Raw genomic sequence first — 20,875 nt, 5'->3', positions numbered from 1 at the left:
TCTGACACATGCAGAGAGGAATGTCAATCAAACTGGACCGCTGCTTCTCACTGAGGGCTGTTTATGCTAACAAAGGAGAGATGGTCACTAGTGGGCGGGGCTTTCCCACTTGAATGACACGTACAAAGGGAGAATGTCAATCAAATTAGACTGCTGCTTCTCACTCGGGACTGTTTATGCCAATGACGGAGAGATGGTCACTAGTGGGCGGGGCTTTCCCACTTGAATGACACGTACAAAGGGAGAATGTCAATCAAATTAGACTGCTGCTTCTCACTCGGGACTGTTTATGCCAATGACGGAGAGATGGTCACTAGTGGGCGGGGCTTTCCCCCTCTGATGTAACCTACAAAGGGAGAAAGTCAATCAAAGTGGTCGGCAGCTTCTCACTGAGGGCTGTTTATGCTAATTAGGGAGAGATGGCCACTAGTGGGCGGGGCTTTCCCACTCTGAAACGTACAAAGGGAGAATGTCAATCAAAGTGGATGGTTGCTTCTCACTCAGGGCTTTGTATTCTTTTGAGGGAGAGATGGTGATTAATGGGCGGGGCTTTCTCACTCTGACACATGCAGAGAGGAATGTCAATCAAACTGGACCGCTGCTTCTCACTGAGGGCTGTTTATGCTAACAAAGGAGAGATGGTCACTAGTGGGCGGGGCTTTTCCACTCGAATGACACGTACAAAGGGAGAATGTCAATCAAATTAGACTCCTGCTTCTCACTCAGGGCTGTTTATGCTAATGAGGAAGAGATGGTCACTAATGGGTGGGGCTTTCATTCAAAGTGTTTCTGCAGACTGTTTTAATCACGTGTGAATATAAAGAATAGAATTAATTTTTACGATTAGAGACTGGATATATTTACACACTTTTTCCCACAGAACTGTTTAAACCCCTTATAAAAGCGAATTTTGCATATTAGGTCTACTTATAATCCTGTAGAAATGGATCATTTGGATTGCTGTGGTTTTACCCCTTTAATTTCTTATATCCTGATATAGCCCCGGCTGAGCCCACATCGTACACTCTGGATTCAGGAGAGAAACTGGAGCTGTCCTGTAAAGCTAAAGAGGACACACAGAAAGTGACCTGGACCAAGGACCTCGTTCCACTGGTTGACGGAGAACACACACGCCTGCGCAACGATCAGATGGAGATCGAGAAAGTAGAGCCGGCCGACTCTGGTCTGTATGCTTGCTTTGCTCAGGGACTCAACAGCAACCATACAGAATACTTCAATATCAGTGTTACAGGTGAGAATGCAACTTAATACACAATACATCACAAAATTATCATTATCGCGATGAAAGTACATGCTATATAAGTATCACAGGTTTGTGTGATCAAATACATTTATTTTATGCATTGGTTGTTAATTGACCAATCAGTTAAGGCCTTACTGTATTTAGCCCCGCCTCCCACATGGTTGCTGTTCTGCTAATAGCTGAAGCTGAACCCAGAGCTGAGCTGTAAACACTAATAGGCGGAGTCTAGATGAAAAACAGCCAATCAGAGTCAGAATATCTGCTGAGGTTTTCACTCTCTTATAATGTTTTCATGTTTGACACAGTTTTTGAGATTAATTAAATCTGAAAAAATATATTTTTACCTGTTTAATATCATTATATAAATTATTTAAAAACTAACCTAATTAAAATAGAATTATTATTTTATGGAAAGTATCGTAAGAAATATCATTATCACAATACTCAGCAACAATATATATCGCATATGGTGTATTTTTCCAGTATCATGCAGCCCTAATACATGCTGATTAATGACTTGATGATTTTCTTATTGAAGAAAAGTGAACTGAACTTTCTTTATTGACCGAAATGAATTGATTTCTTCCAGATGAAGAAGACGAGGTGGATTCTTCCTCAGAGGAGGCCAAGCTATCAAATGACCAAAATCTTCGTGAGTAGCTTTCCTTTCTTAAAAATGCTATGGAAGTCAATTGTAAAAATAATACTGTCAAAGTCAGTGATAGAAAAAAAATACTATGGCAGTCAATGGTAGAAAGAAAAAGAAAAAAAATGCAATGGAAGTCAATGGTAGTAAGAAGAAACTAATTACTATGGAGGACAATGGTTGCTTTCCTTTTCTATGTTGCCCGAAACTCTGTATCTGTTCCATACAAAGGTATTCGGATCATCTTTTAAAAGGTAGCTCATTAAAAATGAAATATTCCTCATTGTTTACTCTCCCTATGTGTTTTTAAACTTTTATAAGTTTCTTTCTTCTGTTGAACACAAAAGAAGATATTGTAAAGAATGCTGGAACACATTGACTTCAATCGTAGGAAAAACAAATTACTATAGATGTCAATGGTAAAAAAGGGGAAAAATTTCGCAATAAAAGTCAATTGCAAAAACAAAAATATGATGGAACCCAGCAGTAAAAGGAAAAAAATAATATGGAAGTCAATGGCAGAAGGAACAAATACTATGGAAAGCATTGGCAGAAGGATAAAATACTATTGAAGTCAATGAAAGAAGGAAAAATACTATGGAAGTCAATGGTAGAAGGAAAACTTGACAATGGAAGTCAATGGCAGAAGGATAAAATACTATGGAAGTCAATGGTAGAAGGATAAAATACTATGGAAGTCAATGGCAGGAGGAAAATATACTATGGAAGTCAATGGCAGAAGGATAAAATACTATGAAAGTCAATGGCGGAAGGATAAAATACTATGGAAGTCAATGGTAGAAGGAAAACTTGACAATGGAAGTCAATGGCAGAAGGATAAAATACTATGGAAGTCAATGGTAGAAGGAAAAATACTATGGAAGTCAATGGCAGGAGGAAAATATACTATGGAAGTCAATGGTAGAAGGATAAAATACTATGGAAGTCAATGGCAGAAGGATAAAATACTATGGAAGTCAATGGTAGAAGGATAAAATACTATGGAAGTCAATGGTAGAAGGAAAAAATACTATGGAAGTCAATGGTAGAAGGATAAAATACTATGGAAGTCAATGGTAGAAGGAAAAATACTATGGAAGTCAATGGCAGGAGGAAAATATACTATGGAAGTCAATGGTAGAAGGATAAAATACTATGGAAGTCAATGGTAGAAGGAAAAAATACTATGGAAGTCAATGGCAGAAGGATAAAATACTATGGAAGTCAATGGCAGAAGGAAAAAATACTATGGAAGTCAATGGCAGGAGGATAAAATACTATGGAAGTCAATGGCAGAAGGAAAAAATACTATGGAAGTCAATGGTAGAAGGAAAAAATACTATGGAAGTCAATGGCAGAAGGATAAAATACTATGGAAGTCAATGGCAGAAGGAAAAAATACTATGGAAGTCAATGGCAGAAGGATAAAATACTATGGAAGTCAATGGCAGAAGGATAAAATACTATGGAAGTCAATGGAAGAAGGAAAAAATACTACGGAAGTCAATGGTAGAAGGAAAACTTGACAATGGAAGTCAATGGCAGAAGGATAAAATACTACGGAAGTCAATGGCAGAAGGAAAACTTGACAATGGAAGTCAGTGATAGAAAAAAAAAAATACTATGAAACCCTATGGTAGAAACAAAAAATACTATTGAAGTCAATGATAAAAACAAAAAGATACTATGGAAGTCAGTGGTAGAAAGAAAAAAAATTCTATGGAAGTCAATGGTAGAAAGAATCTAAAAGATGTTTTAAACAAATGAAGTGAATTTCCATTTTAGGGTGAAACTGTCCCCTTAAAGCAGGAGTTCTAACAGGAAATGGTGCACGTTTTTGTCTTAAAAACCACAGCCGTCTTGTGGAATGTGCGGAGCTTTTGTTCATTAGACTGAACGTTTTCATTTCTTTTGATGGATTATTGTTTGAGTCCCAAGGGCATGATCACAGCCAACACCCTAATCTTGCACACTTTGGTCTACAGTCACCTTAATACAGTCACTCTCAAAGAATGTACCTTTATTTTGTTAGATCTCTGCTCTGAGACGGTCACTGCCCTGGTGTAGATCATATTTAGCTTTTCTTCATCTTCTATTTGTTTCCCAGCGATGGCACTTGTCTGGACTCAACATGATAAGATGGAGAAGATTGCTGGGTCAAATATGGACAAACCCAAGCGTTGGGTTAAAGTTTGTCCTTTAAATTTAATTGGAAAAAATTAACCCAGTGTTGAGGTGCGGATATGTCCCATCATACTGTAGTGTTGACCCAACAACAACCCAACATTTTTAAGATTAATATTTAGAGTATATTTAGCATGAAACTTAGAGTTAGCATTAAATTAGCATTAGCTGATTTAGCATTAGGAAGCAAAAGCATTAAATTAATTGAAACTAGTACAGTTTTTTATGAACACCATAAAAAGGGGCAATATGCACAATGTTTTCATTAAAATATCCCAAAACCACTAGAACAGTGTTATTATTTTGCTAACGTATGTACTTATAATATTCTAATGTTTCGACGAATGTCCAAATCTAAAGAAACAAGATGTTTTCGCTAGCACATTTGTTTGTTGTGAATACACGCCCTCTAGTGGTGAAACTTACATACTGTGCTTTTAATTCCTCTTTAAATCCTATAGAAAAAGGCATGCTTGAATTGTTTGAACAACTTCACTATCTTACATCCCTGGCTGAGACGTGATATAGTTCAAATTATAGTTTATATATATATTTCAGCTTTATTAGGCAGGACAGTGGAGTTTATCGAGCCAGGACTCAAACTCGGGTGTCTGTATTAACCACTAGGCTATTGGAGCCAACATATTTTTGATATCCATTGTTTTTCTGTCTGTTTCTTAGCGACTGCACTCGTCTGGATTCAATCTGATAAGATGGAAAAGAGTATTGGGTCAAATATGGACAAATCCAACCACTGTGTTAAAATTGTAATTTAACCCAGCGTTGAGTTTGTCCGTATTTGACCCAGCATACTGTAATATTGACCCAACAACAACCCAGAATTTTTAAGATTCATTTTTAGAGTACATTTAGCATTAAACTTAGGGTTAGCATTAAATTAGCATTAGCTGGTTTAACGTTAGCAAGCATAAGCATTAAATTCATTGAAACTAGCACAGTGTTTTTTTAAGAACACCATTAAAGGGACAATATGCACAATGTTTTCATTAAAATATTCCAAAACCACAAGAACAGTGATGTATATTTTGTTGACGTATGTACTTATATTATTCTAAATGATTCAAGGAATGTCTAAATCCAAAGAAATAAGGCGTTTTAGCTAGCGCATTTGTTTGTTGCTAATACACACCCTCTAGTTTTGACAATTACAAACTGTGTTTTTAATTCTTTATTTAATTTTAGATGCTTGAATTGTTTGAACAACTACACTATCTTACATCCCTGGCTGAGTCGTGATATAGTTCAAATTATAGTTTATAGATATATATATATATATATATATATATATATATATATATATATATATATATATATATATATATATATATATATATATATATATATAATTCAGCTCTTGTGGGCAGGAAAGTGGAGTTTATCAAGCCAGGACTCGAACTCGGGTTTCTGTATTACCCACTAGGCTATTGACGCCAACACATTGTAACATATTTTTGATATCCGTTGTTTTATGTTTGTTTCTCACTGATTTCACCCGTCTGGATTCAATCTGATAAGATGGAGAAGAGTGTTGGGTTAAATATGGACAAACCCAACCATTGTGTTAAAATTGTAATTTAATTGAAAAAAAAAAAAAACAACAACATTGAGTTTGTCCGTATTTGACTTAAGATTGGGTTACTAAAACCCAGCATTTTAGTGATAAGAGTATGTTTAGTATTAAACGTGAGGTTAGGGTTAGCATTAGCCAATTTAGCATTAGCATAAAGCATTAGCAAACAAACATTAAATTCATTAAAAGTATTTTGACTGATTAGCTAGAGCAATGAACGCTATTAAAGGCATATTACGTACATAGTTTTTATTATAATATCCTAAAACCACTAGAACAGTGTTATATATTTTGCTCGTGTATGTACTTACATTATTATAAATTTTTAAATGCAAAGAAATAAGACGTTTTAGCTAGCGCATTTGTTTGTTGTGAACACACGCCCTCTAGTGGTGAAAATCACATACTGTGCCCTTAATTCCTCTTTAAATTCAATAGAAAGAGCGATGTTTGAAATGTTTGAACTTCACTATCTTACATCCCTGATATAGTTGATATTGTGGATTCGTTTTCCTTTTCTTCATCTTCTTTCTATTTGTCCCTCAGCGATGGCACCCGTCTGGGCTCAACCCGATAAGATGGAGAAGAAGCTACATGCGGTTCCTGCCAGTAAAACCGTGAAGTTTCGTTGCCAGGCCAATGGAAATCCTACACCGACGCTCAAGTGGCTTAAAAACGGCAAAGAGTTTAAGAGAGACCAGCGAATAGGAGGCTTCAAGGTGAGCAGACTGTCCATCCAATTTAGTCAGCGAACTTTAGAAAAATGTTCATGTTCTGGAACGCTTGTATTAAGGGTGTCACGATCCTCCAAATCCTCGATTCGATCACATTTTCGATTCTAAAGTCACGATTTGATTTTCGATTATGAATAATTAATTAATTAATAACAAATTAATTATTTCTAGCCTACCGTTTAAACTACCTGACCTGCATGGTCTTTGTTTTACACATAAACAAATCATACAGTAAATGAATAAAGGCAAGATACACACATAATTACCACCTGTCAATCACTTTTTCTGCGGTACTCGTGAATAGGCAGTGATCTGTGTCGTTATAATGGCGTCGGTAAAAAAGACGCACAACCAACAGGAACCAGCCAACAGTATCTGAGGTGTTCGCTAAAATGACTAAGTACTAGTGTGAAAGTAAATAATGGAAGCAGTCTACTGACCCGCTGACTGCCTTGACCCGCTGTCTCGAGCGCATGACATTGTGTGTGCGTCTGTGTCTGTGTGTGAATGAGTGTGTGTGGTCACGTGATGTGCGTTTTCAGTGGTAGTGAGGAAGGAGGGCTGCTCAGAAATGCTACACGCCAGTGTGGATGTGGATCGTCGTCGTTCTAAAATGCCATTTAAAAACAAAGACATATTACTGTAAACACAGCCTGAGTGTGTATTTTTCGCGAGCGGATTTGCAACGGGTGCGGGGCGGAGGATCGCGATGCGCCCATCGTCTATCATCCCAACCGGAATACGTACATAGCAGAGCTTGCAAACTGTGTTTTTTTTGTTAACAATACGAACGTTGTCAACATAACTCACTGAAAATCCAAAATGCTTCCACACCGGCGACTTCATTGAAAGAGGAGAGCATTTAAGCTAAGTTTAACAAGCACTTCAACAAGCATGTTTTTATCCCGCTTCGCAAGCCAAGCTGACGTGACATGGGGGTGTGGCAGCACCGATAATTCTATTTTTTGATTCGATAATCGAAGTTGAGCATAAATTTCGATCGATTTCGATTAAAAATTGAAAACGTGACACCCTTAGCTTGTATGGAAGTTCAATCGATATAAAAATTCAAAGTTAAATCAAAAATCCAGTTACAATATATCTGCCTTCAATGCAAGCAGTGTTGGTTTAGATACTTGAAAAAGTAGTTAATTACTAGTTACTTCAAAATAATTGTGCTTAAAAGTACTTTTCTAATTACTTTGTCTTTAAAGTAACTGAATGGGGTATATGCACACAGACGTTTAATTTCCGTCAGCCAGCCCCAGGGCTTCCAGTTAATTGTCATTCCACACAAAATCACCGCGTTTAAGATCTGCTTTCTTTAAAAATCAGCGATCTTCACTGCCTGGCTGAGATACGATATAAAGTGATTATCAGACCAAACAAGCAGCACTGCATTCAATTATATTTTTCCACGCCATGTCTTTGAAATATGGAAATTAATTTTACCCCAGTATTTAAATTTTTTTAAGATTTATTTTTCACCTTTTTGCTTTTATCAGATAAGACAGTATTGAGACAGGAAGCAAATTTGAAGAGAGAGAGAGAGGGGGTGGGGTAGGGAAATGGCCTCGAGCCTGGATTCGAACTCGGGACGCCCTGACGTGCTACTGCGCCATAAGTCAGTGCACTAACTAGGGTTGTAACAATATACCGGTATGACGGTCTACCACGATTTGAACGTGCACGATTATCATACCATGAACAATTGCACATCAACGGTTTTAACCCTTAAAGACCGAGACAGCCGCCCGCGGCTAAAAATAAGTATTGCTCTTAAATGTTTAATAACTTTTGATCCGCTGATCCGATTCATACAATTCAAAGATTGGCATAAAGAAGAGTCTCAGCTTTCCAGTGCTGTATCACATAACATTCGCGGACTTTCAGAGGCTCCGGAATCAGTGCGGTTACGTCATCAAAATTTGACAACGCTGATTTGACAAAGAAACGCTCGTCACTGTGTCTCCGGACAAACCAGACATGATACATTGATGCATTGTCCCTCCTCCATGCCCAGATTGGTTCAAACTCGCTATATCACAACCAATAAGCATAGGTTTCGCTTTTGTTTGTGGACCAACATGAGCTTTTTGAACAACACGGAATGAGAGATAGGCATACATTTATGCGCGGCTAAATAAAATGCAAAAAAAAGTTTTGCATGAAATAATTCTCATACTAAGTACTTTTGCATGCACAGCAGCACAGAAACATGACAAAACAGTGACACAGCAAAGACGAACTGCTGCTCTTGCTGTTTTCAAAAGACACAAATGAAGGTGCGGCTGTTTGTCTGCATTGCAGACATCCATATCCAAATCCATATCCACAGACAACCATATCCATGCTGGCACATAAAACCTAAGGATGTTCCATATTGAATCTAGTTTCGTTATGAAACTATTTATAGTATAGTAAATATTTATATCTATTTTTTTACTGAGGATTTGCACCATGTTTATTTGGACTTTGACACATTATTTATTATTTTCTTATTTTTTTTATTTGTTCATTGTAAGCGGTGTTGTTTATAGTAACTGAAAATATATTATTTGGAAAAAGTCAAATTTGCTTCACTGTTCTATTATTTTGTAACATTTGTAACATACCGTATACCGCGAAACCGTCAAACCGTGGTATTGTTTTAGACGATTATCATACCGTAAAAAATTCATACCGTTACAACCCTAGCACTAACCACTATGCTATTGCGCCGACTTACCCCAGTATATTCAATGGAATTTCTACGCTAACCTTCTGCTAAATGATAAATGATCTTTCATCTCTTTTTGAGCTTTAGCAACCAAATGCATGCTTAAATCTATTTAATTGATTATATTTGAATTACCTTACAGCATCGATGCTGTAAAAGGAACCCTATGAAATTGAAAATAGTCACATTGAGCTTTCGCCTGAAGTTTATCACTGGCTGAAAAACACTAGCTGTGCATATAGCCCATTAATCAATTAGTAATTTAATTACTTGACTCAGTACTTAATCTACGACTAAATTAGGTACAAAATCCCTATGAATCCTTATGTGTAGGAAATAGAAATGAAACACTTTTAAATCTTTAAATTTGAGTCAAATATTATCTTTTTTTTTTTAAATTAACACTTAAGGCTCCTTCACACCGGGACGCTTTTCGTTTGCGTTTATCGTCAGCGTTTTACGAGACGTTTTTCCGCATTCAAACCTAAGCACTTTTCACTGGCGTCAAGCTGAAGAGTGTGCAAAATCACTCTTTTGACGTTAGATGGCGCTACATAACTTTAACCTTCTGAGACACGCTTATAACACAGAAGAAGAGGAGGAGAGGAAGTTCATATGATTGTTGATAAAGTTACTGGTGACTTGAACAAGCATGGATTATTCAAGCAGCAGCTCTAGCAATTATTGTAAAGAAATGATTATTGTTCACAGAGTAATAAGCAGCTCCACGTTCATATCGCCTCTGGGCGTCGTCTTCAATGTGCACTCGCGTTGACAGTTTTGCGCTTGAGCGCCTCCAAGTGCAAAACAAAAAAACGAGCATGAGGCGTTTTTTTTTAAATGACGCTTTTGCGCCTGGCGTTTTGCGCGTTGGTGTGCACATTGACGTCGCGAGGCGTTAAACGTCGACGGAAAACGCAAGCAAAAAAAAATCTCGGTGTCCACTGGCCTTTACATTTTTTAAAAAACGAAATCTATCAAAACATTTCAAATTAAACGCAACATTATTTCATACATTCCAAATGTAGGAGTTCACTTCTTGCTCATTTCATAGTTTCTGCAGTTGTCGGACAAATCTAACCTTCTTTAGTGGAATAATTGGGTTATCATGCAAAACCTTACTCTGCTCCTCGTAAACAAATTTCTGAATCCATTCTTTGTATGCGAGTGTATTGATTAATGTGACCTCCTTTAGTTGAAGAATAGATTAATTCTGCAAAATATGTTCGAATAACAAACAGAAATACAGTTCCTCCGCCTCTCTAAATCGATTAAAGTACAACTATATAGACTGACTTTATATAGATTGATAGATATAACTATATACTAGATAGCCTATATAGACAGACTTATTTAAATGGTTGTGTGTATTTACAGTATTTAAATCAAGTATAAGTAACTGCAATTAAAAAATTCAAAGTAATCCCTTACTTTACCTATTCAGCGAACTAATAATTATTTAATTACTGTAATTACTAATTACTGTAAATACCTCATTTCACCCATCCCTGAAAGCATGTATGCTTGTAGCAAGTAGCGTTGTGAAAGTAGCCTAAAGGACATTTAGTGGACACATGTTAAACCAATAAGCTTGCGGTAAACATCTTGAAGCTGAACTTCTTTTTGCTGGTGAGCTTCTGTGGTTTGGAGGTTAAAAGGGCACCTCCTGCACGACGAATCTGTCTACCAGACACCTTTACTGTTGCAGGACAGGGTCCGGGACTAAATGTCCTTCATGCTAATTTCAAAACCGCACTACTTGTGCATACAGGGATGGGTGAAATTAGATAATTACTGTAATTTGTAATTATTTTTTCGCTGATTACATACAGGGGGATTACTTTATAATTTTCAGGTCATTCAATTACAGTTACTTATACTTGATTTAGGGCGGCACAGTGGGTAGCCTTATAGCAAGAAGATCGCTGGTTCGAGCCTCGTCTAGCTCAGTTGGCATTTCTGTGTGGAGTTTGCATGTTCTCCCCGTGTTGGCGTGGGTTTCCTCCGGGTGTCCCCAAAAGTCTGAACACATTCGCTATAGGGGAATTAGGTAAGCTAAATTGTCCGTAGTGAGTGTGTGTGTGTAAATGAGAGTGTATGGGTGTTTCCCATGGATGGGTTGCAGCTGGAAGGGCATCAGCTGCATAAAACATGCTTGATATAAGTTGGTGGTTCATTCTGCAGTGGCGGCCCCAGATTAATAAAGCCGAAAAGAAAATGAATGCATGAATATACTTGATTTAAATACACACAACTACAGTATATTAATTAGTCTGTCCATATCTATCAATGTATATAATGTCAGTCTATATAGTTCTACTTTAATCTACTTTAATAGAGGCGGAGGAACAGTATTTTGGTTTGTTATTCAAATATATTTTGCAGGATAAATCTATTCTTCAACTAAAGGAGGTCACATTAATCAATACAGTCGTATATGTTTAAGAAACAACAATTGATTCAGAACTTTCTGACAATATTAGGTATAAATTCAGAGAAGCTGAGTAATTTTTTGCATGATAACCCAATTATTCCACTAAAGAAGGTTAGATTTGTCCGACAACTGCAGAAAGAAACTATGAAATGAGCAAGAAATGACGTAAGAAATTAGTTAATAGAAAAAAAAATCTTTCTGTTAAACGGGCTAACAAATTCGTTTTCAGCTGTACGTCATATACATGGAGCGCATAAAATGTGTTCAGTAGCAGTTCATCACTTTATATTTTCGCTTGTGTTTCTGTTTGACATCCTAGTTCTGTATATAGACTACTTATTGATGCTTTCAATATTATTATACACTCACCGGCCACTTTATTAGGTACACCTGTCCAACTGCTCGTTAACTCACATTTCCTATCAGCCAATCACATGGCGGCAACTCAATGCATTTAGGCATGTAGACATGGTCAAGACGATCTGCTGCAGTTAAAACCAAGCATCAGAATGGGGAAGAAATGGGATTTAAGTGACTTACCTCGACATTTGTATGGTCGGGTCAGAATTTGGCATCAACAACATGAAAGCATGGATCCATCCTGCCTTGTATCAACAGTTCAGGCTGGTGTTGGTGTAAGGGTTTGGTGGATATTTACTTGACACACTTTGGGCTCATTAGTACCAATTGAGCATCGTAGCCACAGCCTACCTGAGTATTGTTGCTGACCATGTCCATCCCTTAATGACCACAGTGTCTCCATCCTCTGATGGCTACTTCCAGCAGGATAACGCACCATGTCATAAAGCGTGAATCATCTCAGACTGGTTTCTTGAACATGGCAATGAGTTCACTCCACTCAAATGGCCTCCACAGTCACCAGAGCTCAATCCAATAGAGCAGCTTTGGGATGTGGTGGAACGGGAGATTCCCATCATGGATGGGCAGCTGATAAATCTGCAGCAACTGCATGATGCTATCATGTCATTATGAAGCAAAATCTCTGAGGATTTTTTTCCAGTAGCTTGTTGAATCACTGCCACAAATTATTTAGGCAGTTCTGAAGGCAAAATGGGGTCCAACGCAGTACTAGTAAGGTGTACCTAATAAAGTGGCCGGTGAGTATATACATACTTTTTTTTTAAGTTTATAAAATAAAAAGCTTCTAGAAACAACGTTTAGATATTTCGCATAAATAAAAATTTTGAGATAAAACATTTTTCTATCCTATAATAGAAAAATCCTATTCGTAAATATGTAAATTAAAATTTCAATTCGTAAATTCAAAATACAATTCGTCTATGCGCAAATCCAATTCGTAAATCTGCAAATTCAATTTGTAAATTCAAAATCCATTTCATAAATTTAAAACACTATTCGTAAATGCGCAAATCTAATTCGTAAATACAAAACACAATTTGTAAATGCGCAAATCCGATTCGTTTATCTGCAAATTCAATTTGTAAATTCAAAATCCAATTCGTAAATTCAATACACAATTCGTGAATGCGCAAATCCAATTCGTAAATATGTAAATTCAAAATTCAATTCGTATATTCAAAACCCAATTCGTAAATGCGAAAATCCAATTCGTAAATCTGCGAATTCAATTTGTAAATTCAAAACACAATTCCTAAATGCACAAATCCAATTCGTATATTCAAAATACAATTCGTCTGCGCAAATCCAATTCGTAAATCTGCAAATTCAATTTGTAAATTCGAAATCCAATTCATAAGTTTAAAACACTATTCGTAAATGCGCAAATCTAATTCGTAAATACAAAACACAATTTGTAAATCCGCAAATCCGATTCGTTTATCTGCAAATTCAATTTGTAAATTCAAGATCCAATTCTTAAATTCAATACACAATTAGTAAATTCGCAAATCCAATTCGTAAATTCAAACACAATTCGTAAATGCGCAAATCCAATTCGTAAATTCATGAAAAAACATTTCTCAATCATATTTTGTTGTTCTTTCTGCTGCATGGCATTAAAATGATCTTCTCCCGCTGCTGTCATTGTGGACCTGTGTTTCTCATCAAGGTGTGCTCCAGCTGGGAGACATTAGTCCTCTTCCTCTCCTCACCGCATACACACTTTACCATCTGGAGTGTGTTTGAGGCCACTGCACTGCATACACACACACATGCATACATGCACGCAGAGTAACATGCGCACCGACATACAAACTTCCTTTTTGGAACTTGTTGTGTTTATTGTTTTAGCGTACACACAGACTGGATAGCATATCTTAGCGATAGCAAGGCGTGCGTTAATGCATCCAAACGTGTCTTCGAGCTCCAGTGAGTGTGAAGGGCTTCCGTCGGGACCCCAGCAGATTTTTTGAGTAAGTTTTAGCTCCCCCAAAGCACTTCTCCCAGTCTCTCGTGGTTTCTTTTGTTTAACGAGTCTGGCACGATTGTTCATTTACATTAAGCGTTTGTGAAGAGGAAGTCAGGCAGACTGTGCGTGTGTATGTGTGCTCACATCTGGGGTTCTGTAGGCCGAGAAGCCATAACCTCTTATTCATTTTGTTCATATGATCAAGCCACAGTAACAAAGCCGTGAGGTTACCGCAGGCTCTTTCTGCTGGACTTTTATAGGTTTCATTTACCTCAAAAAGTTGAAAATCCTGTTTTCATTTACTTGCCTTGTCACTCTCGACAAAATCCCTTTAAGGCAAGTAACTCAGCGGCCATCTTTAAAATGCCTCTCGGGCAGTATGCTCAGGTCCTAGATATTTAGACAGTAGAGCAGTTTGAGGGATGTAAACAAAAACAGTTATCCCAATGTATTTCCTGTTTGACTTTTTTAATTTCTATAGCTTCCGACAATCCATAAGAGCCACATATTGAATGTGTTATGTTATCTGTCTTTGCATTAAGTTATGATCGAATTGCCTCTTGTTGTACGTATGAAATAGTTTGATAACAAGCAGGAAATGTTTATGGGCCAATGACATGACCACATTGAAATGGTCTATAGAGCCGCCATTTTAGTACAGGGTGGCGCTTTTTTAAAAAATGAGTGTGGGACCTAAGTGTAGTGGAGAACTGGCCATTAGCAGCCATAGGTATATATACACATGAGTTTTCCTGGTGGTCAGTATGCAAATATTTTCTTAATTGACGAATGTTATAATTTTACATCACTTTTCTATATTGATGGATAAGTTGACCGCACGGGCATTACCGATTAAGAGTGTGTATTTGTGTGCATGGAAATGTATTATCTTCTGTCCTGTGAATACTGTACCAATATTGTGGTGATATTATATGGGCCCAGATTAGTCCCAAATGTAGTGCATTTACAATTCACAATTTGCATTTTAAAAAATTGAATTCGTAAATTGAAGACGCAATTTGTAAATTTAAAATCCAATTTGTAATTTAAAACACAATTCGTGAATGCGCAAATCCAATTCGTAAATATGTAAATTGAAAATTGAATTCGTATATTCAAAACCCAATTCGTAAATGCAAAAATCCAATTCGTAAATCTGCGAATTCAATTTGTAAATTTAAAACACAATTCCTAAATGCACAAATCCAATTCGGAAATGCGCAAATCCAATTCGTATATTCAAAACACAATTCGGAAATCCGCAAATCAAATTTGTAAATCTACAAATTCAATTTGTATATTCAAAACACAATTCGTAAATGCGCAAATCCAATTTGTAAATCTGCAAATTAAATTTTTATATTCAAAACACAATTCGTAAATGCGCAAATCCAATTCGTAAATCAGCAAATTCAATTCGTGAGTTCAAAACACAATTCGTAAATGCGCAAATCAAATTTGTAAATCTGCAAATCCAATTTGTATATTCAAAACACAATTCGTAAATGCGCAAATGCAATTCGTAAATCTGCTAATTCAATTCGTAAATTCAAAAAACAATTTGTAAACGCACAAATCCAATTTGTAAATCTGCAAAATCAATTCGTAAATTCAAAACAATTCATAAATGCACAAATCCAATTCGTATATTCAAAACATAATTCGTAAATGCGCAAATCCAATTTGTAAATCTGCAAAGTCAGTTCGTAAATTCAAAACACAATTCGTAAATGCCCAAATGCAATTCGTATATTTAAAACACAATACATATATGCGTAAATACAATTCGTAAATCTGCAAATTTAATTTGTAAATTCAAAATCCAGTTCGTAAATGCGTAAATCTGCAAATTCAATTTGTTAATTCAAAACACAATTCGTAAATGCACAAATTTATTTCACAAATTCATAACACTATTTTACTTTATGAATATAATTTTATTCTATAATATACATATTAAAGACTTTTACTTGTGAATTCACAAATTGCGTTTTGAATTTCCGAATAGGATTTTGTAAATGTGAATTGTGCTCTGCATTATCTGTATGCGTTATCTAGTGTATATGTCTATGTGCTCGGGCATTCCGTTTGAACAAGGAAACATCAAATTCTCTAAAATGTCTTGCTAAGCATACTATTCAATTTCATATTAGGTGTCTGCAATAAAATTAAACAACTGACTCTTTAGTTTCATTTCTAAACGTTCGAATCAAACAAAATCTGCTCCCGGCGCATCGTCAGTCTATAGCGATCACCGATTGGCTCCTGTCCTAGAAGGCGGGGCTCCATTCACTATATTGACTTTTACACTATTCTCAATTAAAAACTATACGAGTGGCACGTCTTGTGTATTCGAGAGTCTTTGTTCTCGTTCCATAGTTCTGTAGAAAAGACAAATTAAGGATTTAAAGGGAAATATGACTTAAAACTACAAGAAATAAGACTTCATCTAGAAGAAAATAAAAAAGGGAGGTTCCGTATATACAGCACTTGGGAAATATGTACTGTGTTAGAAACACTTCTGCAACAAGAGGCATGTGCTGCTTTAGCAGACCTTTTTTATGAATAGACTGGAGTTTGATGCATGCTGGCAGATCATAGAGCTCTTGGCTTGAGAAAAGGCCTGTTTTGGTGGACATGGTGGCCTGTTTCCCGCTCTCCACCGAGGAACAAGCTGTTCTCCATGACTCTGATCTTGTGCCTGACTGATGTTAAACCGACCTGAAGCGGATTTGCTGCCAACTCGCTCTGTTGAACTTCCTCAGCCTTTCATTTCAATCTGAAAAGACAGATCAGAACAGCCCTCTAAATGCATTCAGCAGTTTCTGAAAGCAGAGTATGACTATAGAAGTCCACCAAAATGCCAACTTAAAGGGGCAATGCACCTAAAAATGAAAATGTCCTGTTAATTTACCCACCCACGAGTCAACTTTGTGTCTTCGAGCTCAATCTGTTGTTCTTGGTGATTTGTATATTGGCAGTGAATGGTGACAGGTTTTTTAGATTCAAAATAAACACATGTAAGCGAGTCCAAATCAATAGTTACGGCTTCTGACGACACGCTAAGGCCGTGTAAAGCCAAACGATGTAAGAAATTGAACATTATTTATAATATTAATAAATCCACTTTTTAAACCTTTTCAAGGTATATGTGCTACTTTAATTCTTGGACTCATGCAGGATTTGTTTACTTATTTTACATCTTATTATTTCACCTCACAGGTACGAGAGCACATGTGGACCATCATAATGGAGTCAGTGGTGCCGTCAGACAGAGGAAACTACACCTGCCTGGTGGAAAACAGACACGGCAGCATCAATCACACATACCAGCTGGACGTAGTCGGTCAGTAATAATAATAATAATAATAATTCTGCATTTATATAGCGCTTTTCTGGACACTCAAAGCCATACCTGTCAACATTGGGATGGGAAAATAAGGGAAATGCCTACCATAAGACATCCCCTTCCCCAAAAAAATTCATTACTAAATTAGTCTGGAGCTGTTTCATTGTAAATAAACAGTTAAACGGTCAGTAATATGTTTTATTATAATTAACAAAAGAAAAAACAGTATAAATTAGCAGCAAATAAATTAGCAAACAGTTCAGCTTATTAAAATTAATATCTATTATAAAGAAATAACTTACACATTCTGTTTAAAGAGCAGTGAATGAATCTCTCATTTAGATTTTTTTTATTTGATTACATTACATAACAGAGGTCGTCACTTTAATAATGCACACATCTAACGTTTTAATAAAAGCATTGGAATGCTTTCCTAACTTTGTAGGAAGAAGCACTTCAACAATCAACCGCACGTTATTATCGTCAGCTCTAGAAGTTCGTTAATTAAAATATAGATGCACTGCGAGTTTACTCGAGCTCTCTGGAGAAAGTGAAACCGCTCGCGCTTTTAGACGACCTCTTAAAACCAAAACAGGACATGGCAGATTTTGTTCTTCTTGGCTTTGGGGCTCCACGACAAGGTTTGTTTGAGCTCTGGTCGACCATGACTTATTTTGTTATGTATATATATAACGATGTAATGTCTCGGCTGTGTATTTAAAAAAGACGCTTTCTTTGTTTTTATTCTCCTTGCTCCTTATTACTCCTTGTGTACACGCTAGTGATGTTTCTCTGTAAACCAGTCGTGTTCAGCTGCACGTCTAGCTCCGCCTTTTTGTACTATTTTCATAAGGGTACCCAAAAAGAAGTGGTGCGGTATGGTCAGGGCCAGAGCACGCTGAACTGCCGCTCTAGGCAGAGGACGATCATGCCGCCCTCAACTCCAATGTGAAAACGAAAGTGACCGGTTATGAAAATGAAGTGAGATGTCGCGGACCTCTTTTCCGGCGCTCTATGCGCCGATATAATTGAGGACGCGCGGGTGCTGAGGGAGGGAGGGAGGTGTCGCGGACTGGCGGACACTGCCCTCTATTCTGCCGCCCTATGCGTGGATATAACTGAGGATGCGCGAGTGCTGAGGGAGGGAGGTGTCGCGGACACTGTGCTCTTTATTCTGCCGCCCTATGTGTGGATATAACTGAGGACGCGCGGGTGCTGAGTGAGTGAGGGAGGGAGGGAGGTGTCGCGGACACTGCGCTCTTTATTCTGCCGCCTTATGCGCAGATATAACTGAGGACGCGCGGGTGCTAATGGAGGTGACGCTGACGGCGCCCTCTATTCTATCGTCTATGCGCGAATATATCTGAGGACGCGGGTGGTGAGGGAGGTGTCGCGGACATAACTGATGATGCAGGTGGTAAGAGAGGTGTCGCAGACGCCGCCCTCTCTATACTGCCGCCCTAGGCGGCCGCCTAGGTCGCCTCTATGGACGTGCCGGCCCTGGGTATGGTTCGCTTTTTGGTACTTTTTGACAGTGGAAACTTGCCAATAGAGTCCCCTTCACTATACTGGGGCATTAGGACCCACACAAACCACAAGTTGAGCTCCCCCTGTTGGCCTCTCTAACTCCAACAACCTAGCTTTCCCATGTGGTCTGCTATCCAGGTACTGACCTGGTGCAGTCCTGCTTCGTTTCAGTGTGTGATCATGTGAGAGTTGCAGAAAGTAATACCTGTTTTCTGAAATGTACATTTCGAGACGACTAAAACAAAACGATGAACCTTTAAATTGCGTCTTATTAAGGTAAATTAGATGTAAATTAGGCTCAGTTGGCATTTCTGTGTGGAGTTTGCATGTTCTCCCAGTGTTGTTGTGGGTTTCCTCCGGGTGCTCCGGTTTCCCCCACTGTCCAAAAACATGCGCCATAGGTGAATTGAAGAAACTAAATTGGGCGCAGTGTATGAGTGTCTGTGTGTGTGAATGTGAGAGTGTATGGGTGTTTCCCAGTACTGGGTTGCAGCTGGAAAGGCATCTGTTGTGTGAAACGGGCTAGAATAGCTGGCGGTTCATTCCACTGTGGTGACCCCTGATAAATAGGGAGAGTGTATGGGTGTTTCCCAGTACTGGGTTGCAGCTGGAAAGGCATCTGTTGTGTAAAACGGGCTAGAATAGCTGGCGGTTCATTCCACTGTGGTGACCCCTGATAAATAGGGAGAGGGTATGGGTGTTTCCCAGTACTGGGTTGCAGCTGGAAAGGCATCTGTTGTGTGAAACGGGCTAGAATAGCTGGCGGTTCATTCCACTGTGGTGACCCCTGATAAATAGGGAGAGGGTATGGGTGTTTCCCAGTACTGGGTTGCAGCTGGAAAGGCATCTGTTGTGTGAAACGGGCTAGAATAGCTGGCGGTTTATTCCACTGTGGTGACCCCTGATAAATAGGGAGAGTGTATGGGTGTTTCCCAGTACTGGGTTGCAGCTGGAAAGGCATCTGTTGTGTGAAACGGGCTAGAATAGCTAGTGGTTCATTCCACTGTAGTGACCCCTGATAAATAGGGAGAGTGTATGGGTGTTTCCCAGTACTGGGTTGCAGCTGGAAAGGCATGTGTTGTGTGAAACGGGCTAGAATAGCTAGTGGTTCATTCCACTGTGGTGACCCCTGATAAATAGGGAACTGAAATGAATGAATGATTGAATTGGCGAAGCAGGCACGCTTCATGTTAACCATTTTTTAAGTCAAACTTTCCATGCTTGTGGACAATTCTGTGTTGGTCCCCCTCCTCCCCCACCAAGTCAGTCGCAGTGATTTATTACAAAACCCTTGATTAAATCGATTCACGTTATTTAGCTAGCACAGGAAAATGATTCCCCAAGGGTCGGTCATGGGACCGCTGCAATGTTTACCCGACTCAATTAGATGCAAATGGCTGCTGTACACTAAGCGGCTAATGCTTTGGCACAGCACCGCTAATGCTTACCATCACTTCCCTCAAATGAAGCGAAGTAACGGGTGGATTTACACATTGTGTGCGTCTCTGTGTGTGTGCGTGTTTGGCAAGGACGTCACGTGCACTCTGTTGATCATGCATTTTAAATGATCCATTGCAAAAATAAAGTGTTTACGCGATGAAGTGGATGAGTTAGAGACGCGGTTAGTGGCTCAAGATGAGATCAGAGTATTTGGAATAAAGTAACTCCAACACTGATTGGCTGACATGGGCTTGATTGATGCCTTCATTAAGTTGCACATAAATCAGTGTTACACCCATGTTGATGGAGCCCGCTGTGACATCATTTGCACCATGCATACACATTCATTAGAAGACTGCGTCTGAGTTTGTCACACACACTAGACACTCACACATTCATGCCATGCTCTGTATTAGTACTAGGCTTATGATGATATCAAATGTTGTTGCGATTAGGAGCTGAAGCTTTTAACATGGTTTACACTTTAAAAATACATATATATATATTTTAAATATGTATTTAGTAATTCAAGTTTGATGGGCAAAATCACAAAAAAAATTTAATTTAGGATGTGTGTGTGTTATACACTAGCCGGCCACTTTATTAGGTACACTTGTCCAACTGCTCGCAAATTTCT

General features: G+C 38.1%; 1 protein-coding gene and 1 long non-coding RNA gene across 26 annotated transcripts in view; one reads left to right on the top strand and one right to left on the bottom strand.

Moving 5' to 3' along the window:
• The window catches only part of fgfr1a (fibroblast growth factor receptor 1a), a 90,330-nt gene that overhangs the window by 34,651 nt on the left and 34,804 nt on the right, over positions 1-20,875 (top strand). For all 25 annotated transcript variants that reach the window (XR_015496827.1, XR_015496826.1, XR_015496825.1 and 22 more), the window contains 4 exon segments: positions 1,001-1,252; positions 1,854-1,916; positions 6,232-6,404; positions 17,145-17,268. Coding sequence is in view for 4 of the 25 variants with exons in the window: in XM_087262743.1 (XP_087118869.1) it covers positions 1,001-1,252; positions 1,854-1,916; positions 6,232-6,404; positions 17,145-17,268 (612 nt within the window). In the remaining 21 variants the exon portion in view is untranslated.
• Positions 1,496-6,122, bottom strand: LOC147842893 (uncharacterized). Its single transcript, XR_015498548.1, has 3 exons — positions 6,065-6,122; positions 3,127-4,593; positions 1,496-2,630 (listed from the first exon to the last, which is right to left on the bottom strand). It is a non-coding gene; the product is annotated as an uncharacterized LOC147842893 (long non-coding RNA).

Source organism: Danio rerio, chromosome 8 (genome assembly GCF_052040795.2).
Source record: "Danio rerio strain M-AB ecotype USA chromosome 8, GRCz13ab, whole genome shotgun sequence".
In the NCBI taxonomy this organism is placed as follows: Eukaryota; Metazoa; Chordata; class Actinopteri; order Cypriniformes; family Danionidae; genus Danio; species Danio rerio.
Note: the sequence above shows the minus strand (reverse complement) of the source record. Positions and strands in the feature narration are given on the sequence as shown.